The sequence below is a fragment of the Mchenga conophoros genome, linkage group LG2 (assembly GCF_057382185.1).
Source record: "Mchenga conophoros isolate Kocher_MC1m ecotype Shallow Benthic linkage group LG2, M_conophoros_male_GT1.1, whole genome shotgun sequence".
In the NCBI taxonomy this organism is placed as follows: Eukaryota; Metazoa; Chordata; class Actinopteri; order Cichliformes; family Cichlidae; genus Mchenga; species Mchenga conophoros.
Genome location: NC_140527.1, coordinates 13,934,635 through 13,958,792, shown reverse-complemented (window position 1 = coordinate 13,958,792; position 24,158 = coordinate 13,934,635). Strand labels below are relative to the sequence as shown.

Genomic DNA, 24,158 nt, shown 5'->3' with positions numbered 1-24,158 from the left:
CCACACATTAAGGCAGAAATGAAGGAAAACGCTGCTATGAACATGCCAAAGCAGCAGGTGGCGCTAGATTCCTAACCGTGCAGAAATGTTGGCCAATCAGAAGTCTAGAAGCCTCGGTGGGAAAAAGTAAACAAAGCTGGGGCATAGAAGCAGAACCGAGTCGTATGTGTGGACGGACAGTAACTGTGTGTATATGTAAGCATTTAAACACTGCAGAGAGTAGAATTAACAGTAACAGTATTGTAGAAATTCATTTCACCGAAACAATAACGTGGCGCACAGTGTGACGCATGCACCAGTTTATTGTATTTCCAGACTTGCTTTCGGCACAATTTACAGTGCGCGCTACTCTGTTTTTTGTCAGACTTGAAATAGCCGAAATACCTTCACACTACGGAACTTCTATGGCTCTTCCGTTCGACAATCTCACCGGCATTGGAACCATCATCTGTTTTCTCTTCGGTCACGCTCGGTTGATTTTTCTAGTCGGCACACTCATTTCCTCCATTACCCGCTGGCTCCATTACCCGCTGGCTGCTTCCCAAACAAACACACGTGCGGCTTGGCACTTGTGCTGTATGTAACAAGTCACGCGACGTGACGCTGCGGCTGTGATTGGTTCGGCTCTGCGCTACTTAATTTGGATTGGCTGACCTTTTTTTTTTTTTTTTTAAAGAGGACAAGAGCGGCGAGGTCTATCGCGATAGCTTAATTTCTCTATCGAGTAAAAGTTATATCGCGATACATATCGTTAGCGTTCTATCGCCCAGCTCTAATAATACATAAAATAATAAAATACTTTTGGCAGTATAGTGTATATGATTTTGTTTCCACACACATGCTCATACAGTCATGTGACAGAGAGTTTGTACCTCACTCCGGGCAGAGAAGAGTCCACCTCATGATAAGTTCAGTGATGTTTCCAGTCTGTTGCTTCACTGTGGAGGAACTTTGGTCACTGTTCTTTACATTACTTCGATTCATTGAGGTTTTTAGGTGTTGATCCATTGGTAATACCTCAAGTCTCCAGTAGAGGGATTCAATACAGACGAGTGAAAGCGAAAGCTGTGTGTCAAGTATGTTCATTTATCCCCCCCCCACTACTATTTCTCCTGTTTAAGGTTATTACAATGCACAAAACTCGTGTTACTTTTAGTCCGTCATTGTTCACTGTAAGAGGTGAACTGTGCGCTGTTTATTTTGCTGTGTAAGCTAGCTTTCGCTATCGTCCCGCCATATTGCATGATGGTTATTTTGTCAGTATTTGTATTTCAGTTAACCACTGGAAGCTATACAGTGCTCAAAGTATTATTTCAGTACTGTGAAAAGTGTCAGCCAAAATACATACGTTAGGAAGATGTGTTTCATGTTGCTGTAGGAGAGTTCTCGTCAGTTAAAACAGAAAAGAAGAATAACTTAGTTTGGAAACTTCAGTCCAGAGACTGAATGTATTCTTGCAGAGAGGGCACATCTCCTCCTCACGGTGAGTTAGCGGGACATCACTCTTTTGTCTGGTCATTTAAAAAAAAAATTGGAACAAAAAATTAAAAACTCAGTGACTACAGTAGAAACTGATGGGACCAAATGTAAGAATGTATCAACACAAAGTTATCACCGATTGTGTCTGTGCTCTTTTCCAGTGCTGTCGGTCCAGCTCAGAGGAAGATTCAGAGCTGTTGCTGGTCCTTTAATAATGCTCTAATAATGCTTCTTATGAGTTATTGATCACCGCAGCTCAAATATGTGAATTTCTTTCCAACTTAACCATGAAAAGTGAAGTGATGTGGATCGTTGACAAAATCCCATCATTCTTCTCTCTACATGTTACCTCCCCTTGCCCGGGCCCGTCACACTTCCATAGTCAGTGTATTTCACCAGCTCAAAGCTGTGATTCGTAGCTGAGAAACTAGAGAAGCAGCTGGCTAACCTACCTGGCTGACATATTTTTACTGGCTCTGGGTCATATGTCCACCGGTTATGTCTTTCTACAAGACATACAGTGGGGCAAAAAAGTATTTAGTCAGCCACCGATTGTGCAAGTTCCCCCACCTAAAATGATGACAAGGGTCGGTAATTTGCACCAGAGGTACACTTCAACTGTGAGAGACAGAATGTGAAAAAAAAATCCATGAATCCACATGGTAGGATTTGTGAAGAATTTATTCGTAAATCAGGGTGGAAAATAAGTATTTGGTCAATAACAAAAATACAACTCAATACTTTGTAACATAACCTTTGTTGGCAATAACAGAGGTCAAACGTTTACTATAGGTCTTTACCAGGTTTGCACACACAGTAGCTGGTATTTTGGCCCATTCCTCCATGCAGATCTTCTCGAGAGCAGTGATGTTTTGGGGCTGTCGCCGAGCAACACGGACTTTCAACTCCCGCCACAGATTTTCTATGGGGTTGAGGTCTGGAGACTGGCTAGGCCACTCCAGGACTTTCAAATGCTTCTTACGGAGCCAATCCTTTGTTGCCCGGGCGGTGTGTTTTGGATCATTGTCATGTTGGAAGACCCAGCCTCGTTTCATCTTCAAAGTTCTCACTGATGGAAGGAGGTTTTGGCTCAAAATCTCACGATACATGGCCCCATTCATTCTGTCCTTAACACGGATCAGTCGTCCTGTCCCCTTGGCAGAAAAACAGCCCCATAGCATGATGTTTCCACCCCCATGCTTCACAGTAGGTATGGTGTTCTTGGGATGCAACTCAGTATTCTTCTTCCTCCAAACACGACGAGTTGAGTTTATACCAAAAAGTTCTACTTTGGTTTCATCTGACCACATGACATTCTCCCAATCCTCTGCTGTATCATCCATGCGCTCTCTGGCAAACTTCAGACGGGCCTGGACATGCACTGGCTTCAGCAGCGGAACACGTCTGGCACTGCGGGATTTGATTCCCTGCCGTTGTAGTGTGTTACTGATGGTGACCTTTGTTACTTTGGTCCCAGCTCTCTGCAGGTCATTCACCAGGTCCCCCCGTGTGGTTCTGGGATCTTTGCTCACCGTTCTCATGATCATTTTGACCCCACGGGATGAGATCTTGCGTGGAGCCCCAGATCGAGGGAGATTATCAGTGGTCTTGTATGTCTTCCATTTTCTGATGATTGCTCCCACAGTTGATTTTTTCACACCAAGCTGCTTGCCTATTGTAGATTCACTCTTCCCAGTCTGGTGCAGGTCTACAATACTTTTCCTGGTGTCCTTCGAAAGCTCTTTGGTCTTGGCCATGGCGGAGTTTGGAGTCTGACTGTTTGAGGCTGTGGACAGGTGTCTTTTATACAGATGATGAGTTCAAACAGGTGCCATTCATACAGGTAACGAGTGGGGGACAGAAAAGCTTCTTACAGAAGACGTTACAGGTCTGTGAGAGCCAGAGATTTTCCTTGTTTGAGGTGACCAAATACTTATTTTCCACCCTGATTTACGAATAAATTCTTTACAAATCCTACCATGTGAATTCATGGATTTTTTTTTCACATTCTGTCTCTCACAGTTGAAGTGTACCTCTGGTGCAAATTACTGACCTCTGTCATCATTTTAAGTGGGGGAACTTGCACAATCGGTGGCTGACTAAATACTTTTTTGCCCCACTGTATAATATAAAATTTTAACCAGCAGATTTTCAGCATTTTTACCTCCTCTCACATTGCTGCACTGTTCAGGAACAATCAGCCTATTCCCAGGTTTCCTGCAGTGTCCTGTGCAGGAAGGGTGTGGCCTTCCTCACCAGGAATAATGAGAGTCATATTCTTATATGAAGTATTATATCGCACTCATTATGCTAAGGAAGCAGGGTAAATTGTTGGCTGAGGAGATACTTAGTCATTAGCAAGTGTTTCGGGGTCTGTGTGATTTGGCGCTGAAACATCATCATTGTAATCAGTCAGATCATGTCAGGCTGTCAGGATGATGACATAATCAGGAAACTGTGGGCATCAAACAGCTGGTGGGAAAGCCTCTGCTGCACTGCAGACGGAACAGCTTGATGTGTGGAGGTTAAATGTAAGATTACTCTTTGTAGAAAGAATTAACCACGGAAATAAAACCTTCCACAGAATGCAGCTGCTGTGATTTGTGCAGTCTGCCCTGAGTATGGAGGGATGGATGGAGAGATGGACAGATGGACTGACTGACAGGTGGAAGGACTTAATAACAGATGGATGGATGGATGGATGGATGGATGGATGGACTGATTGAATGATTGGTGGATGGATGGGCGGATGGACGGATAGAAGAATTGACAGATGAATGGATGGGTGGATTGACGAATGGATGGATGGATGGACAGATTGAATGATGGATGGACAGACAGATAGACGATAGATGGACAGTTGGATGGATGGACAGAAGATGGATTAAATGATGGATAGACGGACGGGCAGATGGATGATGGACAGACTGATGGACGGATAAATGGATGGATGGATAAATGGACGGATGGATAGACGTATTGACAGATGGATGGATGGATGGGTGGACAGATTGAATGATGAATGGATGGACAGACAGATAGACGATAGATGGACAGTTGGATGGATGGACGGACATTGGATGAATGAATGGAAGGTTGGATTGATGGATGGACGGTTGGATGAATGGATGAACAGATGGATTAAATGATGGATGGACGGACGGGCAGATGGATGATGGACAGACTGATGGACGGATAGATGGATGCACGGATAAATGAACGGACGGATAGACGGATTGACAGATGGATGGAAAGTTGGATAGATGGACGGCTGGAAAAAGTAGTAGTATTTATTTATTGTCATTGTCAAGAACAATGAAATTGCGTTTGGGGCTTCCATACAACCCAAAAAAAGAAGAAAATAATAAATACCCCTTAAAACCCAAGTGTACATATTTAACCCAGTGTGACTCCAATGCAATAAGACAATCCTTAGCAATAATGTTCGTAGAAATTCAGACAAAGACCTGAGAAACATGACAGAAATACAACAATGCAACCCATTCAATATTATTGTACTGTGAGATATGATATCAGATATGATAGTTATCTATTTAAGAAAGAGGGGGGGGGGGCAGGAGGGGGAAGAGAATAAAGATATGATGCACCAATGCAGACCAGTTCATTGCTATTAAGAAGTTGGATATGGTTATTGTCCGTGAGAGGGGGGCAGAGAGTTCAGGAGCCTCACAGCCTGTGGATACAGGCTGTTGGCCAGTCTGGATGTTCTGGCCTGTATAGACCTGTACCTTCTCCCTGAGGGCAGCAGATGGAAAAGGTGGCGCGCAGGGTGATGTTGGTCCCGCAGGATACTGTGCACCCTCCTCAGACAGCGAGTGGGGAAGATATTACTGATCTCTGGCAGACTTGTTCCAATAATTCTGCCAGCTTCTTTCACCACCCGCTGGAGTGCTTGCTGATCGGCCTTGGTGCAGCTGGGGAACCACACTAGAAATCCATACGTCAGAACGCTGCTGATGGCACAGTTGTAGAAGTTCAACATCAGAGATCTGGGAATGTGTGCGCTCCGCAGTCTCCTCAGGTAGTAGAGGCGCTGTTGGGCCTTCCGTGCAACTGAGGTGATATGGTTGCCCCAGGACAGGTCCTCGGTCACAGTTACCCCCAAGAATTTAAAACTGCTCACCCTCTCCACCGCCTCACTGCCAATGAAGAGAGGCAGATGGTTGTTATGACCCCTCTTCCGGAAATCTACAATGATCTCCTTGGTCTTTTTGGTGTTTAAGACCAAGTTATTGTCGTGGCACCATGACTCTAGTTGTTGCACCTCTGTCCTGTAGTTTGTCTCATCATTGTTGGATATAAGTCCGAGCACTGTAGTGTCATCTGCAAACTTAACAATGAGATTGGACGCGCAGGAGGAAATACAGTCATGGGTGAAGAGAGTGTATAGCAGAGGGCTCAGAACACACCCCTGAGGGGCACCGGTGTTGACCACAAGGGTGGAAGAGGTGTTCTTACCCACTCTGACACTCTGTCTATGGTTAGTGAGGAAGTCCACAATCCAGTTGCACAGAGAGGAGTTAAGTCCCAGTTGGTGGAGTTTGGGACGGAGTTTGTATGGCCGGATGGTATTAAAAGCCGAGCTGTAGTCTACAAAGAGGAGCCGTGCATAGGTGTTCCTGTGTTCCAAGTGCTTCAGTAATGTGTGCAGCACTGTGGCGATCGCATCCTCGGTTGACCGGTTCTCCCTGTATGCAAACTGGTGCGAGTCCAGGGATGGTGGAAAAGCAGCTCTGATGTGTTTAATGACCAGTCTCTCCAGGCATTTGGCGGGAATGGGGGTGAGTGCCACAGGTCTGAAATCGTTCAGACATGTGACATTTGACTGTTTTGGGATGGGAACGATGGTTGCTGCTTTGAAACAGGATGGTACCAGTGAACAGGACAACGAGGTGTTATATATAGAGGTGAAGACGTCCGCCAGGTCCGCAGCACAGTCTTTTAGCACCCGGCCCAGCACTCCATCTGGCCCGGCCGCCTTCCTGGTGTTAATGCTCCGGAACACACGCCTCAGCTCATGAGTGCTCAGGACTGGAGAAGGATGGTTGGATGAATGGTCATTGGATGGATAGACGGACGTTGGATGAATGGATGGACGGTTGGATTGATGGACTGATGGATGGATGGATGGATGGATGGATGGATGGATGGACAGACAGATTAAATGATGGATGGACGGATGGACAGACGGATGGACGGATGGACAGACATAGATGGATAATGAGTACACACAATATCAGCTGAAGTTTCACCTGTAGTTTTAGAAAACAGGAGTCACTAACTTGAAGTGGAAGTAGCTGAAAGCAGGTTCACCCAAAACAGACACACCTTATCAGGTAATGTCAAGACTCGGCCAGATAAGAGCATTTGTTTTAAAAGGGGAGTTTAAAACATGCACATGCTGTCTTGCATTTATCTCTCAACGTGCTGTCGTCCCATCACACTCTCACAGCCTCAGTCTGCAGACGAAGGTGCTCGTATCTCGTTTGCTCTTCACTACGTGTCTTTAATCATTTCAGGAACATGACTGAGTCTGTGGGGAATCATTCATCATCATCATATTGCAGCTTCTGCTTGTTTTTGCAGCGTTTCATGTCTTTAAACACGCTCCATTAACAATCTAGATGAATGCACTTTTCATTCCGGGAAACTAATTCTTCACAAAGCGAGCCCTGTTGCACTTTCTTCTTTGGTGTGTGGTGTGACGCCTCCACGAGGAATATGATTGGACGATGGTTCCTGTAGGTGAACCTGTGAAGAGCACCTTCTTGTAAGCAAACTGCAGGCAGTCCATGATCCCTCCACAGGTTCAACTAGAGAAACTGACAGTTCTGCTTCCTGTGCAGTGATCTTGTTTATCTAAAGCTGGGCCTACACTGCAATTTTTTTAGTCACGTTATTCAGCTCCTGCTCAAACTGTACAACTGAATCGCAGGGGTTAGAAGTTCATAGGTCACAATACATAGTCTCATACTATACGGCCTGATGCTCTGACGTGACCTGATTGCTCACTCTGTGCGTGCATAATAACATGAAGTGGTAACATGAAGTGTTACAAAATCTTCTAACACAAAATCTGTCTCTCGTTCTCCCTCTCTCTCCCTCTCTGTCTTTCACTCACACAGACACACACACTCACACCACCAACTTTGCTAAACTGCTAAGGAAAAACATTGACCAGGCAGCTGCAATCGAGCAGCAATTATGCGGCGGGGTGTGAACAGCGGTGCCGCTGCAGGGTAGGCGCTGGGTTAAAAGGCTGAACTGAGTCCTATCATGTTGTTGTTATTGATGTGTGTGGCTGGCAGCAGGAGAACTGCAGCCGAGTGTGCACAGCATCCGTGAGAAAAGTGTAAATAGCGTGCGTCTGTGAAGGTTCTCAGTCATCTAGGTCATCGTACCTCTCTGAGAGGTGAAACGTCTTCAAGCAACTTAAAGAAGTCCAGACGCTTTTCTTTGCAAGCTCCTTTGACTAAATAGTGTGTGCAATAAAGTGATGCTTAAAAGCATGTTCATGTTGTTGGGTCTGCCGTGGTCATTACAATCATCCATCCAACTCTTTTCACGGTTGTTGCAGTCGTGATAATTTTGTGAGACCACATCAAAAAGGCACGGATGAGCTTGCCAAAGTTCTACAAGTTGGGCCTCCATCGCTTGTGTCCAGATCACACGCTGCACTGCCGTGCTACTCCATCTTTCTCACTTCCATTTCTGTTTGCGCATGCACAGCGTGAGAGGTTGCGTTAAATCGGCTCATGGCACTGCTTCAACAGTGCGATACCCTCACGAGGGGCACCCAGGATTTCAAACAGGTTTGATTTTCTTATGACCGTACAATTGCTGATCGGGAGCTGGTTGTGAGGTGTTAATCGCTTCTCATTACCCCATGTATACTACACAATGCACGACACACGATTAAGGCAAAACTCAGGCCGATCCCCAAAATGGTCGCATGACTGAAAAATGTCTCAAAATGGGCCACAAATCGCACAGTGTATGCCCAGCTTTAGTCATCTTGGCTCAAGCTGAACTGAACAGGTATTTCACAAACTGCTGAGAGACAATTAGGTTTTCGCACTGATCAAAGCCCGTTGATCAATGTCCATGAGTTACATTCACAGAGAGTTGGGGAATGGCTGCAATCACAGCATTGTGACAGATGGTGACAGATGTACCCTTAGGCCTCCTCCTCAATTCAGTCTTTCCCTTTTCCCGTAAATGACCTTGACTGCCCGCTCAAACCAGCGTTCCTCAGCGTTGGTCTTTGATCAGTGGTTGTTGATCAATGGTCATGACAATTTGCATATTAATGATCATGGAAATGACCTCCCAGCCCATTGTTCATTCAGTGGTGCTAGTTTAGTCATTGTGCAAAAGCACTGTTTATAAGGTTGGGGAAAACTGCAGTCAGCTGAGACTGAAGAAGTCACCTGGACGAGTGACGAAATGTTTCTCCCACTGAAAACGTCCAGATGAACAGAATCATCCTTACCTGGATGATTGAGCATGCATCAGGATATTATTGAGACTTTACCCTACATTATAAAGTCATTATAAAGTCCCTTAAGACAACTGGTGTTGCAATTTGCTGCTATTTAAACAAAATATAATTGAACTGATAACTTGACTACAGGTTTAAGGTCCTAGAACAGACCTCTGGGGGACACCACTTGCCCTGTTAAAGAGGAATGGGGAGATTTTAGTAGTTTTAACAGTAAAAGTTTATCATCGTGCTGCATTCCAGATGTGAAGATCAAATTCCTGTGATAACACTAATCCTGTCTGATGAGGGCTGTTTTTCCACCTGGCCTGTTCTGACCGGAACAGAGCGTGATATGGTCGGTGTTTACAGAAGATAATATCTTTATTCATATTCTCTTTACAATATTGGAAAACAAATGGACAGACAGCATCTTAATAAAATCTCTCAGAGAAAAACATCAGGGCAAAACATGGGGATGCCCACATTGGTACAAAAATAAACTTTATGGATGAAATGAATACAAACAACACATGTCAATACATTCAAGTGATTCATATTCAGCACAGCAACACACAGGCACAGACTGTACAGCACGACACGAGTGGATTATGGGATCTCTTTTGTACAAAGGACTCAAAACAAAGGGAAAGAGCTCACAGTGGAACCACCAGTGAGAGAAGGATCATGTCCATAACACATCTACACACACATCCTCAGCCTTAGTCACGGCTGGCCCTTAGGTTGCCCCTGGTTTTTGTGCGTAACATAAACAAAAGTATGAGACAATCACACTGTGGTAGCCATGTCTCTGTTTCAACCCGAATTCTTCCAAAAGCCAAAGCTCAGCAGGAGTAATATGTAATCATATGTGGAGTGTGCGTGCTTTGATTTGGCAATTTGACATTATGGTGCCAGATGGGACAGGTTGGACAGTCAGGACATTAAGAACCAGCCCTGCCCGAATCACCGTCTGCTAACGCCTTCACGTTACTACAAATGCCGTGTTCCAGATACAAGTGCTGCTCTCGTGCACTGTTTATCTCCCCAGCCTCCGAGAGCTCACCACATACGCCGCTTATGCAGGCTTTGATTTTTACATCTGCAGCCTTGGCACGTTTTGGAGGCAGCGGTAAACACAGCGCTCATATTCAGCCGGCACTTCATCGTTTACAGAAACATGAACTGACCAAACAGCAGCCAGATCGACTCAGTGTCCCAGATCTGATCTTCTGTCCTGGAATCCACAAACCGCCTGGAGGAGCTCATTGAAAAAAACTTCAGGCTTGGACATCGTTTAACCTGCTCTACTCTGTCCTTCCATCCCTGAAATCAAACAAAAGATCCAGATTCTTTCAGCTCCAATAAAATGATCCATGAGGATCTTCTTCCAGCTGTCGCAACAAAGTGAGCTCGCCTTTTCTGAAGCCTTCAAATATTTGGTCTCTGGGACACCATGAGCTCCCCGTGTGCTGTAGGTACACTGAGTTTTTAAAACCTGAGCTTACAGACACACTGCACACAGCTGAGAGGAGAGGCTGAGGATGACCACTTAGGAGTTTTGGGGATCAAAGAAGTGGTCGGTGCACCAGCAGGTAGCAGGAGGACAGTGCGAATCCTGAGAGTTTTATCTTCACAAAGTGCCACGGCTACCACAGAGTTGAAAACTAAGCAGAAACACTGAAACAACCAGTCTGTGAGTCACAATTAACAATTATTTCAGCTTTTAACTGAAGCTGCTCACATCCAAATATTCCTCTGTAATTTCCTGCAGTTCAGATCATAACCTTCACACGTAATTTGGCAGGAGGGAGTTTGACAATGAACTGACCAACTCTATGTGTTATTAGAAACAAGTCGTCTCTGCTCAGTTCTTTGGGAAAAAGAAAAGGTCAAACTTGATTTGACAAAACTAAACTAAACATCGACTCTTCACTATCTAACAGTCACTTATAAAAACGCTGCATCGTGCACTCCGAGCTTCTCTGCTCATTCAATCCATTTAAAATGGCTGCATGGACGATTCTCTCCTGCTGCACTTTAAGAGTTCCCTTTATCATGCAGGGCAGCGATACACAAACACGGAAAATACTGTCATCAAATTCACTCATTGAAATCCACAAAGAGATGTTTACGGAGTTCTTACAGCTAAAAATACAAAGTCCACTTCACAATAACGTCACTTTTTTAATCGCTTTCATGTTTCTAACGAGGATCCAGCCCTCTGAATGCTAACAACAAACACCGACACCTTTCTCCTGTATGAAATGTGCTTTAATACGCTGAGATTTGAAATCCTTAGACATACCATAAACCTGTTTCTGCCCTTTTAGGAGCAGATATGAGCGAACACACCCAGCAGGATGTGCTGTCCGTGTTCAGCACAGCTCCAGCTGTGTGGCTGATCAGACGAGTGTGTGTGAACGGTGAAATGTGGGAGGTGTGTTTGGAGTGCAGAGAGGCAGACTTTTCCGCTTTGAAGCTTTCAAAAGTCTGAGCAGTTCACAGCCCGCTGGGTAATATTGTCCATGATTTCACAGCCCTGTCGAGACAGCGAACACCCTGGGTGGTGTCCCAACAACAGAAGATGAACTTGTGCTGAACTTGTTCTGCGGAGGTGAGCGAGCCATCCTGAGATGCTCTGTCTAATCTGGCGCAGCAAGACTGCAACACTTTAAAGAGTCTAACAAATCAGAGGTGTGTGAAGAATCATTCCACATGCTGTGATCATCTCACACAGAGCGACGAAGAGATCTGATCTCTTCTGATTGCCGTGTGAGGACCACGCCCACATGTCACCACCTTAAAACATCACCTCCTCGCAGCTCCCGTAGTCACTCTCCACCATGCTTGACCCATCGCAGCTGCGTGGGTTCTGTCGTGCTTTTCGGGTTTGAGGCTGGGCCTGGTTCAGGTTCAGTGCCGGCGGCGGGCTGGCCTGCTCAGCGTATGAGGGCATGGCGACGCTGAGGCGCATGCTGAGTCTCTTGTAGCCCGTGACGTTGTCGAGGCTGCGGGTGTGCTGGGTCGGGTAGTAGCTGATGGCGGTGTACTCGTTGGGGCACTGAGAGCTCGGAAGAGGAAGACCGTCTGGACCCAGGAAATCATCCAGGTTCTGGTTGCTGTAGCACGGTGGCAGGGGTGCACGGCGGTCGCAGCGGTCCAGCGGGAACGGGAAGCCACCAAACCTAGAGTTCCTGCGGGAGTCCATGGTGGAGGTGGAGTAAGTGTCTTCTACGATGTCAAACTGAGGGAAATCCTGGACCGCCGGACGGCCGTAATAGTCCGGGTCTGCGGGGTAGACTAAGGACAGGAAGCAGAGGAAGAGCTCTGGTTACTGATGGTTTCGCACTCAAACAATCAGCTCAGAAAATCATCACTTACTTCCAACTTTCACCTAAAATGTCCCAGGCAAACACTACCCAGGCCACTCCTGCTCTTACATTTGATTTACTGCAATGTCGTCTATCATCAGCGACAGCAACTCGCTGGAAACGAGGGATTGAAAATCCCCACCCACCGGGATGGAGTCAGAACTTTACTACGCTGAAATCAAAGTGAAACTTCTCCACATCTACTGACACTGAACACAGGGCTGAAAGTGGGTTTCAAAAGCTTTAACAATCTGCATATTAAACACTCAGTGGGTGTGTGTGAGAATAGCTCCGCGTCCCCAGGTCACCGTATTTCACTTAGAGGCAGGCGACTGATCCAGAAACATGTCTAATGACTTCCTTAGTAGAATAATCCTCCTTACTTATCTATGGCCAAGATTAAAACAATTCAAGGGCAACCTTAAAGATTAGCTCCTCCATCTTTCTGCGCTGTAATCTCGAGCTACGTCTCAACCTTGAAATACTAATTTGGTGATTTCAGGTTGCTCATCCCAAGCAAAAGTGACCGTCAGGAGGATTTTTAATCATGTGCGGCAGCTGCTTCAGACTTTAGTTATTAAACAAGCAGGAAGTCGGTGAGGAGAGAGGAAAACGTGCCGCTTACGTAACCTTAGCGGTGACTCGGTGACATTTAATCTGTCATGTCAGAGGTCACCGCTCTGAACACACATCTGGTTATGAGCACACGCACGGCGTCACTTCCACAAAGAGGAGTTCACTCATCAGAGCATCACAGACATAGTCATATGTGTAAAAAGCATTCTATAATTCAGCTACGAAACACCGCCCTCAAACCTCATATTTATTATTAATTATAATATTATCACATAATTATTATTATTAATATTAAACATCAATAATAATAATTACCGTAAAAACTAAAAGTCTGTAAATCCATAAAAATCTGTTGTAGCTCTGGATGTGCTCTGCATTTTTACAGTAATCACTGATAAGTTTTTAAAAGTTGTAACTTGAATTTGATCATTAATTCAACAATAAATAATAAAAAAAATGTTATTAATTTTAATAAAAAAGTTCATTAAGGTTAACATTTTATCAGAAAGAGCTCAACTCATTAGAAAAAATAAAATAATAAGTAAATAGCCATAAAATGGGACACTAAAAATACAAAAAAAATAAAAATCAATATGATGCAATAATTATTTTCTTGTGTCCTTACTCACATACACACAGTGAAATAGACTACAGAGTACATATTAATTAAATTTGCTTACACATAATAATAGTATAAATGTATCATATAATGAATTAAAGAGTTGCAGCTCTTATTTGCTTTTGCCTGACCTTTGACCTTTACCCCTAAACATGACTGACATTTTACAGCTGCCGTGACAACATCACAGCTGCCGTGATATCATCCCGACACCAGTGACATCAGCAAAGCCGCCGTGACATCACGTTTATTGATTTGAAAGCTGATTGATGACAGCTAAAGTAGCCCACACTGTCAGATGTGACAGTGCTGCCATCAAACAGGCTCTTGATCCCAGGTTCCTGAGCCTCGCTGGACGAAGCCTTCAGCAGATGCTTGGGCCCATACTGTCATACAATACGAAAAATGAGAAAATATCAAAGAACACAAACTCAACAGGGCTGCCTTTGTGCTTTCTAAATAGCTTAAAACAGTCAATCCTTACTCAGGAGTTACAGTCATGAAAACAGGTAGAAAATCATCCCTTGCAGTCAAGTGGAAACCTGTAAAGCCAGTCTGTGCCTAAAACCTCTGAACAGTGATACCAACACACTAATCATCATCATCATCATCATCATCACGAGGAAATGGTCCCAAAACGTCCCAGAAGAGACTCCCGCAGACTCGAGGGCTCAGCAGAAAACAAAGTTGCTTCCCGAGGATTATCACTTCATATTCCTGCCCTTCATCCCCAAATCTCAAAGTAACAGAGCAGACGTGTTCGGCACTTTGCTCAGACAAACTTTAGAGGATTTCCTGCTGTTAGTTTGGTCTCTGAGAATACCAAGCAGACTCCCGGCTGCTTGACATGTAGACACAGAGACAAAATGAGACAAAAGAGGAGCGAGGGAAATGCAAAGGAGACAAAAGGGAAACGCTGGAGAGAAGCCGAGGAGATGAGGGGGAAAGGGGGTGGAAGATGAAATGAAAAGGACAGATGGAAGGTGAGAGAGGAGAGACGTGACTGATGAGAGGATGAAGTAAACACAGCTCGGCGATGAAAGCCTGACAGCATCTTTAACGGTTCACCCACACCAACAGTCTTTGTTCAGTAACTCCGATCGGTGGCTCAGGCTAACAGCACGAGCTGCTCCAAAGGGCCTGGGATTTGTAGAAACTGAAACAATGTCTGTATGTATAAAGATAAACAGGATGGTTCACACGGATGACTTTCTGAAATTTAGGATGCTTACTGACAAATTAATAAATGATGTTGTATTTAGACGGCAGGTCACTTTAAAGCTCCCTCTTTGTCTTTCTGTTTCCTACTGAGGTAGAATTAGAGGAAGCTTTCTATCTGAAAATGTTTTCAGACTAAAGTCCTGTTGGGGAGTTGCATCATTTTTCTTTACACATGTGTGATGAAAGTCCAGAGCCTCTGGGCCTTATTTATAATCAGTGAAATGACGTGTAAAAGCAAAAATTGTAATTGGTGTTAGAATTCACCGCCATGGGTATTTGTGCCTGAAGTGGGCAGATCATGTTGGTTTAGGGTTAGCTGCTGCTGAGCTGGAAAGATTCGAGAACTGGGGACAAAAAGTTTCCCTGTAGCTGTTTTTGTAAAGTCTGATATTCAAACAGCCTTGAAAAGACCATTAAAAGTAATGAAATTCCCCTTTGGAGGCTTTCTGTGAGGCTTCCAAATCACACAAATGAAAGGCTGACCAAGGGCAAGGCGGTAATCCCATCTCAGGGCTGAATGGGCTGCCATCTACCACTGTGTGCATGATTTAACTACAGATCAGTGTTGCTGGAAACTTTCACTGAGATTTTATCCAGAAACACAGAAAACAAATGAAAACATCAAATATCAGCAGCGAGCTCATGATGTTTGGAAGATTACGGCGCTGTGTTCACACCAGCAGTGGCGGCTTTAATCCTCATTCAAGCATAAAATCTTGATGGAGAATTAAAATGAAGTATCAACTCAAACATTAGTGCTGCTTAAACCTGAAGCAGTCCTCGCGAACACATGCTGACCATCTTTAGGACCAGACTGGACTCTTACCCCTTAAAGACAACATTCGATGACCTCTCCAGCACCCTTAATGATGAGCTCTGACACCTGAGTATATGCCCATAAAGTCGTGGTTTGATGATCATTAGAACAATTTCCAGGTTTTTCCAAGGGTGAGGCAGAGACCTCCCTCACGGATGCACAGCCAGTCCTTTTGTTCTAAAGCCAGGCCTGACTCAGTTCAGAAATCATGTTATCATCCTGTGAAGAGTTTGATATGGAGGTCACTCGGCAGCCTCGGGTGGCGTCACCATTAACAATAAGTCTTACAACGAATGAAGCGGCTCACACAGAAACGTGTCCTTTCCTGTGCTCGTAAGGTTGAACAGACGAACGACCTGCCAGCCGGGTGCTGCCTGAGGAGCGATGGCATGACAAACACCCAATCTGCCTCTTCATCTGTCTGAGCAACACGACCACGGACGCAGGACTCACAGCTCGGTGGTATGGATCGCTTACAGACAGATGAGCACGACAGCAGGAGAGGGAGACAAACATGGAAGCAGACGTTGGCCTCACACAGGAGCGTTATCTTATCGGCCAGCCTCACGGCGACAAAGCAGGAAAATAAAGACCTGCACTACTATGAAAATCCTTTTCATAGTAGAATAAAGGCCACCTGTTTGAGCTGTTCACAGGCTGAATTACTCAAACTGCTTCATGAAAAAGTTCAGAAGAGGACAACGACAGCTCCACACCTGAGCTCAGGTGTGCAAACGGGACAGAACCAACGCGGACTCTCTGAACTAAAACCAGGCGCAGATTAAACATCATCGAATATCAGTCTGTGTGACACTGATGGTGGGGTTAAGTTGGCACATCACATCTTCATGTGATTTCCACTTAGACTGGTCGTCAAACATCACTCAGAAACAGATACCTGCTAATCAATAACATCCATCCATTCGCTTCCGCTTATCCTTTCCAGGGTCGCGGGGGGCGCTGGAGCCTATCCCAGCTGTCATAGGGCGAGACGCAGGGTACAGCCTGGACAGGTCGCCAGTCTGTCGCAGGGCCAACACACAGGGACAGACAACCATTCGCACTCACATTCATTCGCACATTCACACCTAGTGACAATTTGGATTATCCGATTAACCTATCCCCACAAGCTGCATGTCTTTGGACGGTGGGAGGAAGCCAGAGTACCCGGAGGGAACCCACGCAAACACGGGGAGAACATGCAAACTCCACACAGAAAGACCCCGGCCTGATGGTGGAATTGAACTCAGGACCTTCTTGCTGTGCGGCAACAGTGCTAACCACCGTGCACCGTGCAATCAATAACATCCAAATAAAATCCTGAAACTGGAGCTGCTCGGACCACACAGCAGCTATTTTATATGATTATTTATATTCCATATAAACCAGTAAGCAGAACAACGTGCAGGAGTTACATTTAACTGTTGTTGAGGAATTTATTGTTAAGTTCTTTTTTATGATTGTTAATAGAGTTTATTTCCGGGAAAACACCACTTTTGGGTTCATGCTGTGTTGGTAAAGTTGAACCACAACTGCAGCTCATCAGTGTCGTCAGTGACAGCAGCTGATTGGACGAGGAGAGAACGTCCTTTATTTTGATAGAGCTCATAAATGTTGCTGCCTGTGAGCTCCAGGTCGCCGATGAAACGCTGTTCAGTGTTTGCTAGCAGTAGATAGCATTTAACATGGCGGTCTATTGTGGATGCTTTTTGTTACTTCGTTTTTCAGCAGCTTGGTGGAAACACAGCTTCATGTTTAATGTGCACGTATAACGTTTGCTCGGAGAAACCCCCGGGACAGCTGTAGAGATTTAGGGAGCCTGAGAGGTGCTAACTGAAGGAAGAGTACTAACGAGAACGAGACGTGGAGACAGTGAGGAGGCAGATATGACGTGATCACAGCAGTGAAACAGAAAAATCGCTTCCCGATGTTATCACTTCCTGTCGCCTCATTGAATGTTTCATCTCCCAGAGTTTAATCAGTGCCGTGTACTGACAGACAGTGCACGTTTCACATGATGCAGCACTGCACATCACAATTAACTGCGTGTTTACGGCGACATCGAGTGACTACAGCGTCTCTTCTGACCTTCTATATGTCAGGACTGAAAATGCTGCTGTGACTTAGATGGCATCTCTCCAAACGATTTTCCAGTCGGATTATTTGAAACTCCAACGCCGTCTTATTAAAGAGTCAGAGCTTTAATTATTGCCCTGAAGTCAAGTCTTCTTTAAAACAGACTCCATGCTTCCCTGGATTGATCACAGCAAGGATGCCGGTGTTATCTGCATGCCTGTCCAAACGCCTTCTCTCGTACATTTATGCTGTCTTTTTGTTTCCTCTATCAACAAAATCCAACACACCTTCAGACCAAAGATGCATGATGTCCATGCTGCATGATGTAAAGTGCAGCACTGTTAAAATCCCTAAAGTGTATTGTGGGTAAACGTTCATGGATCACATCAGTTGGCGGGACAGGTGGCTGCTCAAAAAGACCTTTTGCTTCCATCTGATACCAGGATCATCTCATAGCCCTGCTTCCTCCTTTTTTTTAATGCACTCAGTGTTTGGCTGTCTAAATGCGGCTCACAGCTGTGAAACGCAGAACAGTTCACCTGTTCGGCGGAAGAGTTTGCAAACATCGCACACTTTAGGTCCTGAAGGAGTTTTTGAAAATGTTTGAAGGGTCTGGATCACAGACGAAACTGAATTTTAGTGGAGTCATCCTTCTGTCTATTCGTGTTGAGCTAGAAGAATCACTGCGATAAACCCCAGGAGCGTCGGATCTAATGACATTCTGCGCTGCATGAGTGCTGCTGATAGTCCTGCTTTATTCTCATTATTAATGCTCACAATCAGATGTCCAAGAGCATGCTGAGGTTTCATCAGAAAGTCTCCCAGTCCCCCAATTCAAACCAACACTCACCCTCATAGTCCAGGTCCCAGTGGTTTTTCCTGATGGAGTCGTTATCAGAGCTCGATGGCGGCCTGACAGGAAGGTTGGGAGCAACGCTGCACACGACCGGCCCCTGCGTCTTTGGAGACCCACCCGCCGACGAACCGATCTGGCTGCGTGGCCGTAGCGATCTGAACGGTGTGTGGTCGAGGTCATTGGTTGGACCAACCAGCGAGCTCATCTCAATGGGGTTGACTTCCTGGGAGTTTGCTTTCAGGCTCTTGGCCAGACTGGACTGTAAGTACCTGCAGGTGAAGCAGCTGACGTTAGAGATTTAATAAGATCTGATGGAATATGTTGACGAATAACTTCAGAAATAAAAACTCTTACCCGTTGGAGTCCTGGACGCAGATGGGTTTTTTCTTCTTCTGCTGAACATGTCGTTTCCTGATGCAAACAAAGACGCCGACCAAGAAGACTAATCCGAGCACACCGGCACCAATCTGTATGATCTCCATGTATCCAAACGATGGATTGACCTGAAGAACGGGAAAATGATTAAAGTTTGATCTGCTGCCACTGAAGAAGAAAGAACATTAAGGTCATGTGTGTCTGTCGTCATGACTGACCAGAGGCAGTGGCTCGCAGTAGATGGCACCATTAGTGACTTTACAGCCGAACCCTTGAGGACACTCGTTGGGTGAACAGCCTGTGTCTTGGCACCTAAAAGGTTAAAGGGAGGAACATTAAAGCACTTTCAGAGGATGGAAAACTAAAATATTCCAAAAAACAGCAAACTGTGAGTGAAAAGAACCAAAACTCTCATTTAAACTTTGCACACCTCACATTCAGTTTCGTCTCCTCGGGCACCTCTGGACTGATTTTCAGTCCTGTTCTGATCTTTTACATCCCAAAAGCTCACAGAGCAAATATCAGCTTTAGTTTCAGAAGGACCTGAATTTCATGTGACTGTGTCCACAGTTTTTAACTTTGTAAAAAGAATTTATGTTGGAAATGAAATGAAAAAATGATAAAAGATTCCGGTGATAGCCGCACACACAGCAGCTCCTGTCCCTCCTCAGTTGGACTTCTCTGCTGATGAGACTGCCCAAACTCCAGAGGTTACTCTTTGGTCCTGAAGCCTGTCTGAACAAGTGCTCATTAGCGGAGAGGAGCACAGAGGTGGAGGTTAAATTAGTGATGATCCTATAAGCTTCAAAGCTGGCATGGGCACGAAACACCACCCTGAGACCCTGCTGGCACAGATCTGATTGCTGAGTGCTGGAGCGGAAGCACTCACACAAAGCCGGCACTCTGTTTTCCATAAATGTGCCCGCAGCTCAGTTTATTTCCCCGGTGCTCAGGTCCCCCGCTTTACTTCACTCAGAGTGTATCCCGGCAGCGCTTTGCAGAGAAAAACATGTTTCCTGTTATTATCTGAAGGAAGACTTTGCTTTGGAGACCAGAGGAACGTTTCTGAATGTCTTTGGACACTCTAAATAAAATGTCCTGTTGTGTGCTGCTGTCCACCACACACGCTGGTGACAGCTTGATAAAATATCTCTGCATGTTTTCCTAAAGCAAAAGTACGCCGCCTGCAACTACCATTCAGCAGTAGCCATTTTTCATTCAGCGAATTAAACCAAACCCACCTGGAAGAGGGACGGTGGCTCAGAGCCGCGGGGATCGAAGCAGCTTTAATGAAAGGAAGGAGATGCAAATATGGCCGTAACTCTGTTGGGGGGGGGGGGGGGGGGGGGGGTGAGCTTGTGTGTGTCAGACTGGGTTTTTTGGTTCATGTTTATATCTTTAGTTTCAGTTTACCCTCAAAATGTCAATTTTAGTTGTTTTTTTTATTAGTTTCACTGCTCTATAAAAAAAAAAAAAAAAAGCCCAGAAGTAGATCAGTTGCAGTGTGACTGCAGTCGCTCTCAGACAGATTGGCAAATTTGAAGGTTTGCAAATAATAATCATCTAACTTATAAATGCAGACATTTACCAACATGTTGCAGTCAGTCTGCACCCCGTCGCAATGCAATCAGGGGTTCGACTCAGCGGGTTGCAGACTGGGTGTAACCTGATTGAACTCGAGGGTAAAAATGAAGGTCTCGATGCACCGAAGTCACTTTGAAGACGGCGGCTGACTGTGAGTGGTTGCAGACCTGGTCTCCAACTCTGAAGTGACCATTACAAAGGTTTAGTTTTCAGTTTAGTTTCAGTGACTTGCTGTGTGACAACACTAGTTTGTTATCACTGGAGCATATATCACCCAAAACACAATGCTTTTTGCACAGTGGCACATGTGCAGCAGCTGCTCTCTAAAGCAAATATCTAATCAGCCAATCACGTTTTAATGCTCAAAGAGCTTGTTGCCATGGTCTCAGGACCTTGATGTTGAATTTTCTCTTTCCTCTTCTGGATTATTGTTGCAGGATCTTAGTTCATGCACTTGAGTCTTGGTCTCTCTTTTTGGTTTCCACCCTTTGTCTGAGTTAAGTAGTTATCACTTTTGCCTGTTTGTTTGGTCTTTGAGGACATTTTTAGTTTGGTCAGTCCTTAAAAGTCAAGTAGATGATCACAAACCTGCACACTATAAAGAGGATGATGCGACAGGAATGGATCTCCATCACTCAGGGCTGGGGCCAGATGAAGAAGTTATGAAGAATAAGGATACACTCTGTGCTTACATTGATTTGAACGGCAAAGGCAGGCTCCACTGTACCTAATAAAGTGGCTGTGATGGTTAAAAGCATCGGTGAATGAGGTGTGTGTGTGGACATGTGCCTACCTTGCCTCAGGGTTCTCACGCGAGCAGTTGCACAGGTAACCTTGATCCATGGGCATGCACACCCTGCCGTGGGTGCACGGCTGGGAGGCGCATGGGTTGTCGGTCAGCTCGCATCGGGCGCCGTGGAAGAGTCCTGCACACCTGCAGCGCGGCTCTGCAGAGCAAATAAAACACCCAGACATCTGAGACAAGAGCAACTGATCAAAGCCACAGCGAGTCTCCCCTACAGGCACGAAATAATCAAAGCAAAGGTCAGCAAGGTCCGGCCGGAGAGTGCAGCACCTTGTTGATGTTTAAAGGGAAAAATCGTGCAAGCTTTATTCTCCCATGGATAACTGGCAGAAAATAGCACGTGGAATTGAGAAGGCAGCAAAAATCATGTTTCATCAGCCAGAATCAGAGAGGGAAGCCACCAGGATGAGGAAGCAGGGATCAAGGACACAGGCTGAGATCACGACTCTTCCATTATCATGTGTCTAATCTACAATCTAAACTGACTTCTGCACATACACCTGTATTTGTCTTAATCTGCGAGTCATAAAAATAAAGCTTTCCTGATTTGTAAATGAAAGGAAGCAGGGGAGGATTTAGGGTGGGGCTATGCTATGATTGACATGTTGATACACTCGTTTTTACCCAACCGGTCTCTCAGATGGGGTCACCTGATTGTTGGGGTTTTCTCCTTAATGTTGTGTTTACCTTACAATATAAAGTGCCTTGAGACGACTGTTGCTACGACGCTGTGAGATGGGGACAGACAAAAAATCATATTTGTTTCAACAGTTTCATAAAATGTTGCAAACTGAACGTTGCCCTGCAGCTGTACTGAGGCTGATTCTTCATTAAAAGCTTAACTTCCACCACCTGCAGGCACTAAATTTTTGTTTTTTCCTTCTAGTGATGAGATAAAAATGACTGCAGGGGCAAAAACAGCAACTTTTTTAAGTTCGAATCCTCCTCAGAGGAGGAGCAGAGGAGGACACATGGAGCTGAACCTCCTGAGGAGAACCTCAGCTCCAATGGGTGTGGGTTCCTGCTGAATCCGCACGTCGGTCCATCTCCTCCTCCTGTGGTACTTCACTTGTTCTCCTTTAGTACTTTAGTTACTGAGCTCACATTGTTTGTTTGTTTGCTTTAATCTAATTTTATTAAGTCATCATAACAAAAACACTAATTAAACTATGATAAAGGAACACACACTGTGTGGTATTTCCTTATGTTTTGGCACATTTTTCCTGCTTTTATTTTGGCGGGCTAAAGTGGAGGCTGAGAGGAAACTAAATGATGTAAGAGCCCTGAGCTGGACTCGGGACTTTGGCCCTGAAGTGTGGACATTTGTCTGTTTCAGGAAGTTCTGTGCACAATCTCGAAATCTCTGTTTTATTTTTTTACTTTCAATAAAATCTAGTTTTTGGCGACTCACCCCCCGTGGCGTCCTCCTCACAGACACCTCCGTTCTTGCAAGGGCTGCTGTCGCAGGCTCCTCCCCCGCTGCAACACTGGTACACCCCAAACACCCTCCTGCTCCCTGACCCCCTCCATTCCGCTGAGTCGCCTGTTCTGATTGGCTCCCCATTGAGCTCCAGGCCCTCAAGGCAGCCGCTGAAATTATGTGGCTGTTGGTGGAGCTCTGGAGGAGAACCAAAGAGCAACGCTCCATGGGAGCGCAGCATCTGGCACGGCTCAACTGAGGAGGCGGACACCGGATGCTGCCCGTCCAGGGTCAGCCTCAGCGAGGAGGAGTTGACCTCCAGCAGGACGCTGTGCCAGCGACCGTCTGACACCATATGAGAGCCAATCGGCAGTGAGGCAGGGGTGGTGGTTCCACATCTGTACCTGAAGAGCAGGTCTCCGCCGGCCAACTGAGGGAGGAAGACAAAGGTCAGTGAGACACATGCACGAAAACCAGAGAAGAATACGTCCGACTCAGTTTTTGAGTGTAAGCCTTTGACTTGTTATTTTCTTTCTTTCTGGGGAGAAGAAACTGTTAAATGAAGAAACAACATTATTTAACATTATTTAACCACCGACATCCTGCTTGGAAGCAGCTCTGACATTTAATGCTCCTTTCAGATTCGTTTCAGTGGTTCCATCACTTAGTGTTTTGTAGTTTGTTAGAAAAAAGTCTCAAAATGCTTTAAATTCATCTTCCTTCGTTTAGGCGCTCGTGCTGTGACTTATGTTTCAGATTTTGAATGAATGCCAAAAATATTGGGTCAAAGGTCCTTCACTGTGTCATGCTGTGCACTCAGCGTCCTCTCAGAGTTTCTGCACGCTCAGCGTTCCCAAAGCCAGGTCATGTTTTCTACATGTAACACCATGCTACTCCAACTTCCAAGGAGCATGGATGTTTTGGCCTCGCTGGTCACCGGAGGCATTATTGATAGCTGCTGTGTCTGTTTCGGCGTGCTCCTGTCTTTATTTGCAGCCCTCTAGAGCGTTCAGGCCATCCTCTGGGTGATGCTGCACTGCTCTCTATCGCTGCCGCATGTTCTCTCTGCTTTCTTGTGGCAGTAAAAAGCTTCAGCAGTGATTCATATCGGAGGGGCCGGACCTGCAGGACTCTTCTCATGGATTAATGACAGCCCACGGGGCTGAAGGAGGGAGCTGAGGGCTGAATTGTGCTGCTCGTCTTTATTCTGTATCATGTACGTTCCTGTGACTCTGGGTGTGATTTATGGCAGCCGTGTGAGGGAGATGATGCACTCGGGCTTTTACAGCACCAGCGCAGCATAAGTCGAATCCCGCTCCTCAGAGACTTCAGCTCTGCAGCATCAGTGCTTCACGCCTCTATATATCACATCCTGTCAGTGCTGCTGATAAACTGGAGAGTGCCCGCAGCGTGTGATGTGTGTTGCGACTGCACGCAGGCAAACTACAGCGCTGG

At 45.5% G+C, this 24,158-nt stretch overlaps 1 protein-coding gene and 1 pseudogene across 1 annotated transcript in view; both read right to left on the bottom strand.

Moving 5' to 3' along the window:
* Positions 1-3,849: 3,849 nt before the first annotated feature.
* LOC146581767 (uncharacterized) lies at positions 3,850-7,294 on the bottom strand (annotated as a pseudogene).
* A 2,051-nt stretch (positions 7,295-9,345) lies between these two features.
* fat2 (FAT atypical cadherin 2) overlaps positions 9,346-24,158 on the bottom strand; it is a 91,853-nt gene continuing 77,040 nt past the window's right edge. Inside the window, exons 24-29 of the mRNA XM_085286794.1 lie at positions 22,695-23,133; positions 21,272-21,425; positions 19,113-19,206; positions 18,874-19,022; positions 18,514-18,788; positions 9,346-12,283 (exon numbers count right to left, since the gene is read on the bottom strand). Of these exons, the coding sequence (XP_085142920.1) occupies positions 11,784-12,283; positions 18,514-18,788; positions 18,874-19,022; positions 19,113-19,206; positions 21,272-21,425; positions 22,695-23,133 (1,611 nt within the window). The 3' untranslated portion in view covers positions 9,346-11,783. The remainder of the gene's footprint in view (positions 12,284-18,513; positions 18,789-18,873; positions 19,023-19,112; positions 19,207-21,271; positions 21,426-22,694; positions 23,134-24,158) is intronic.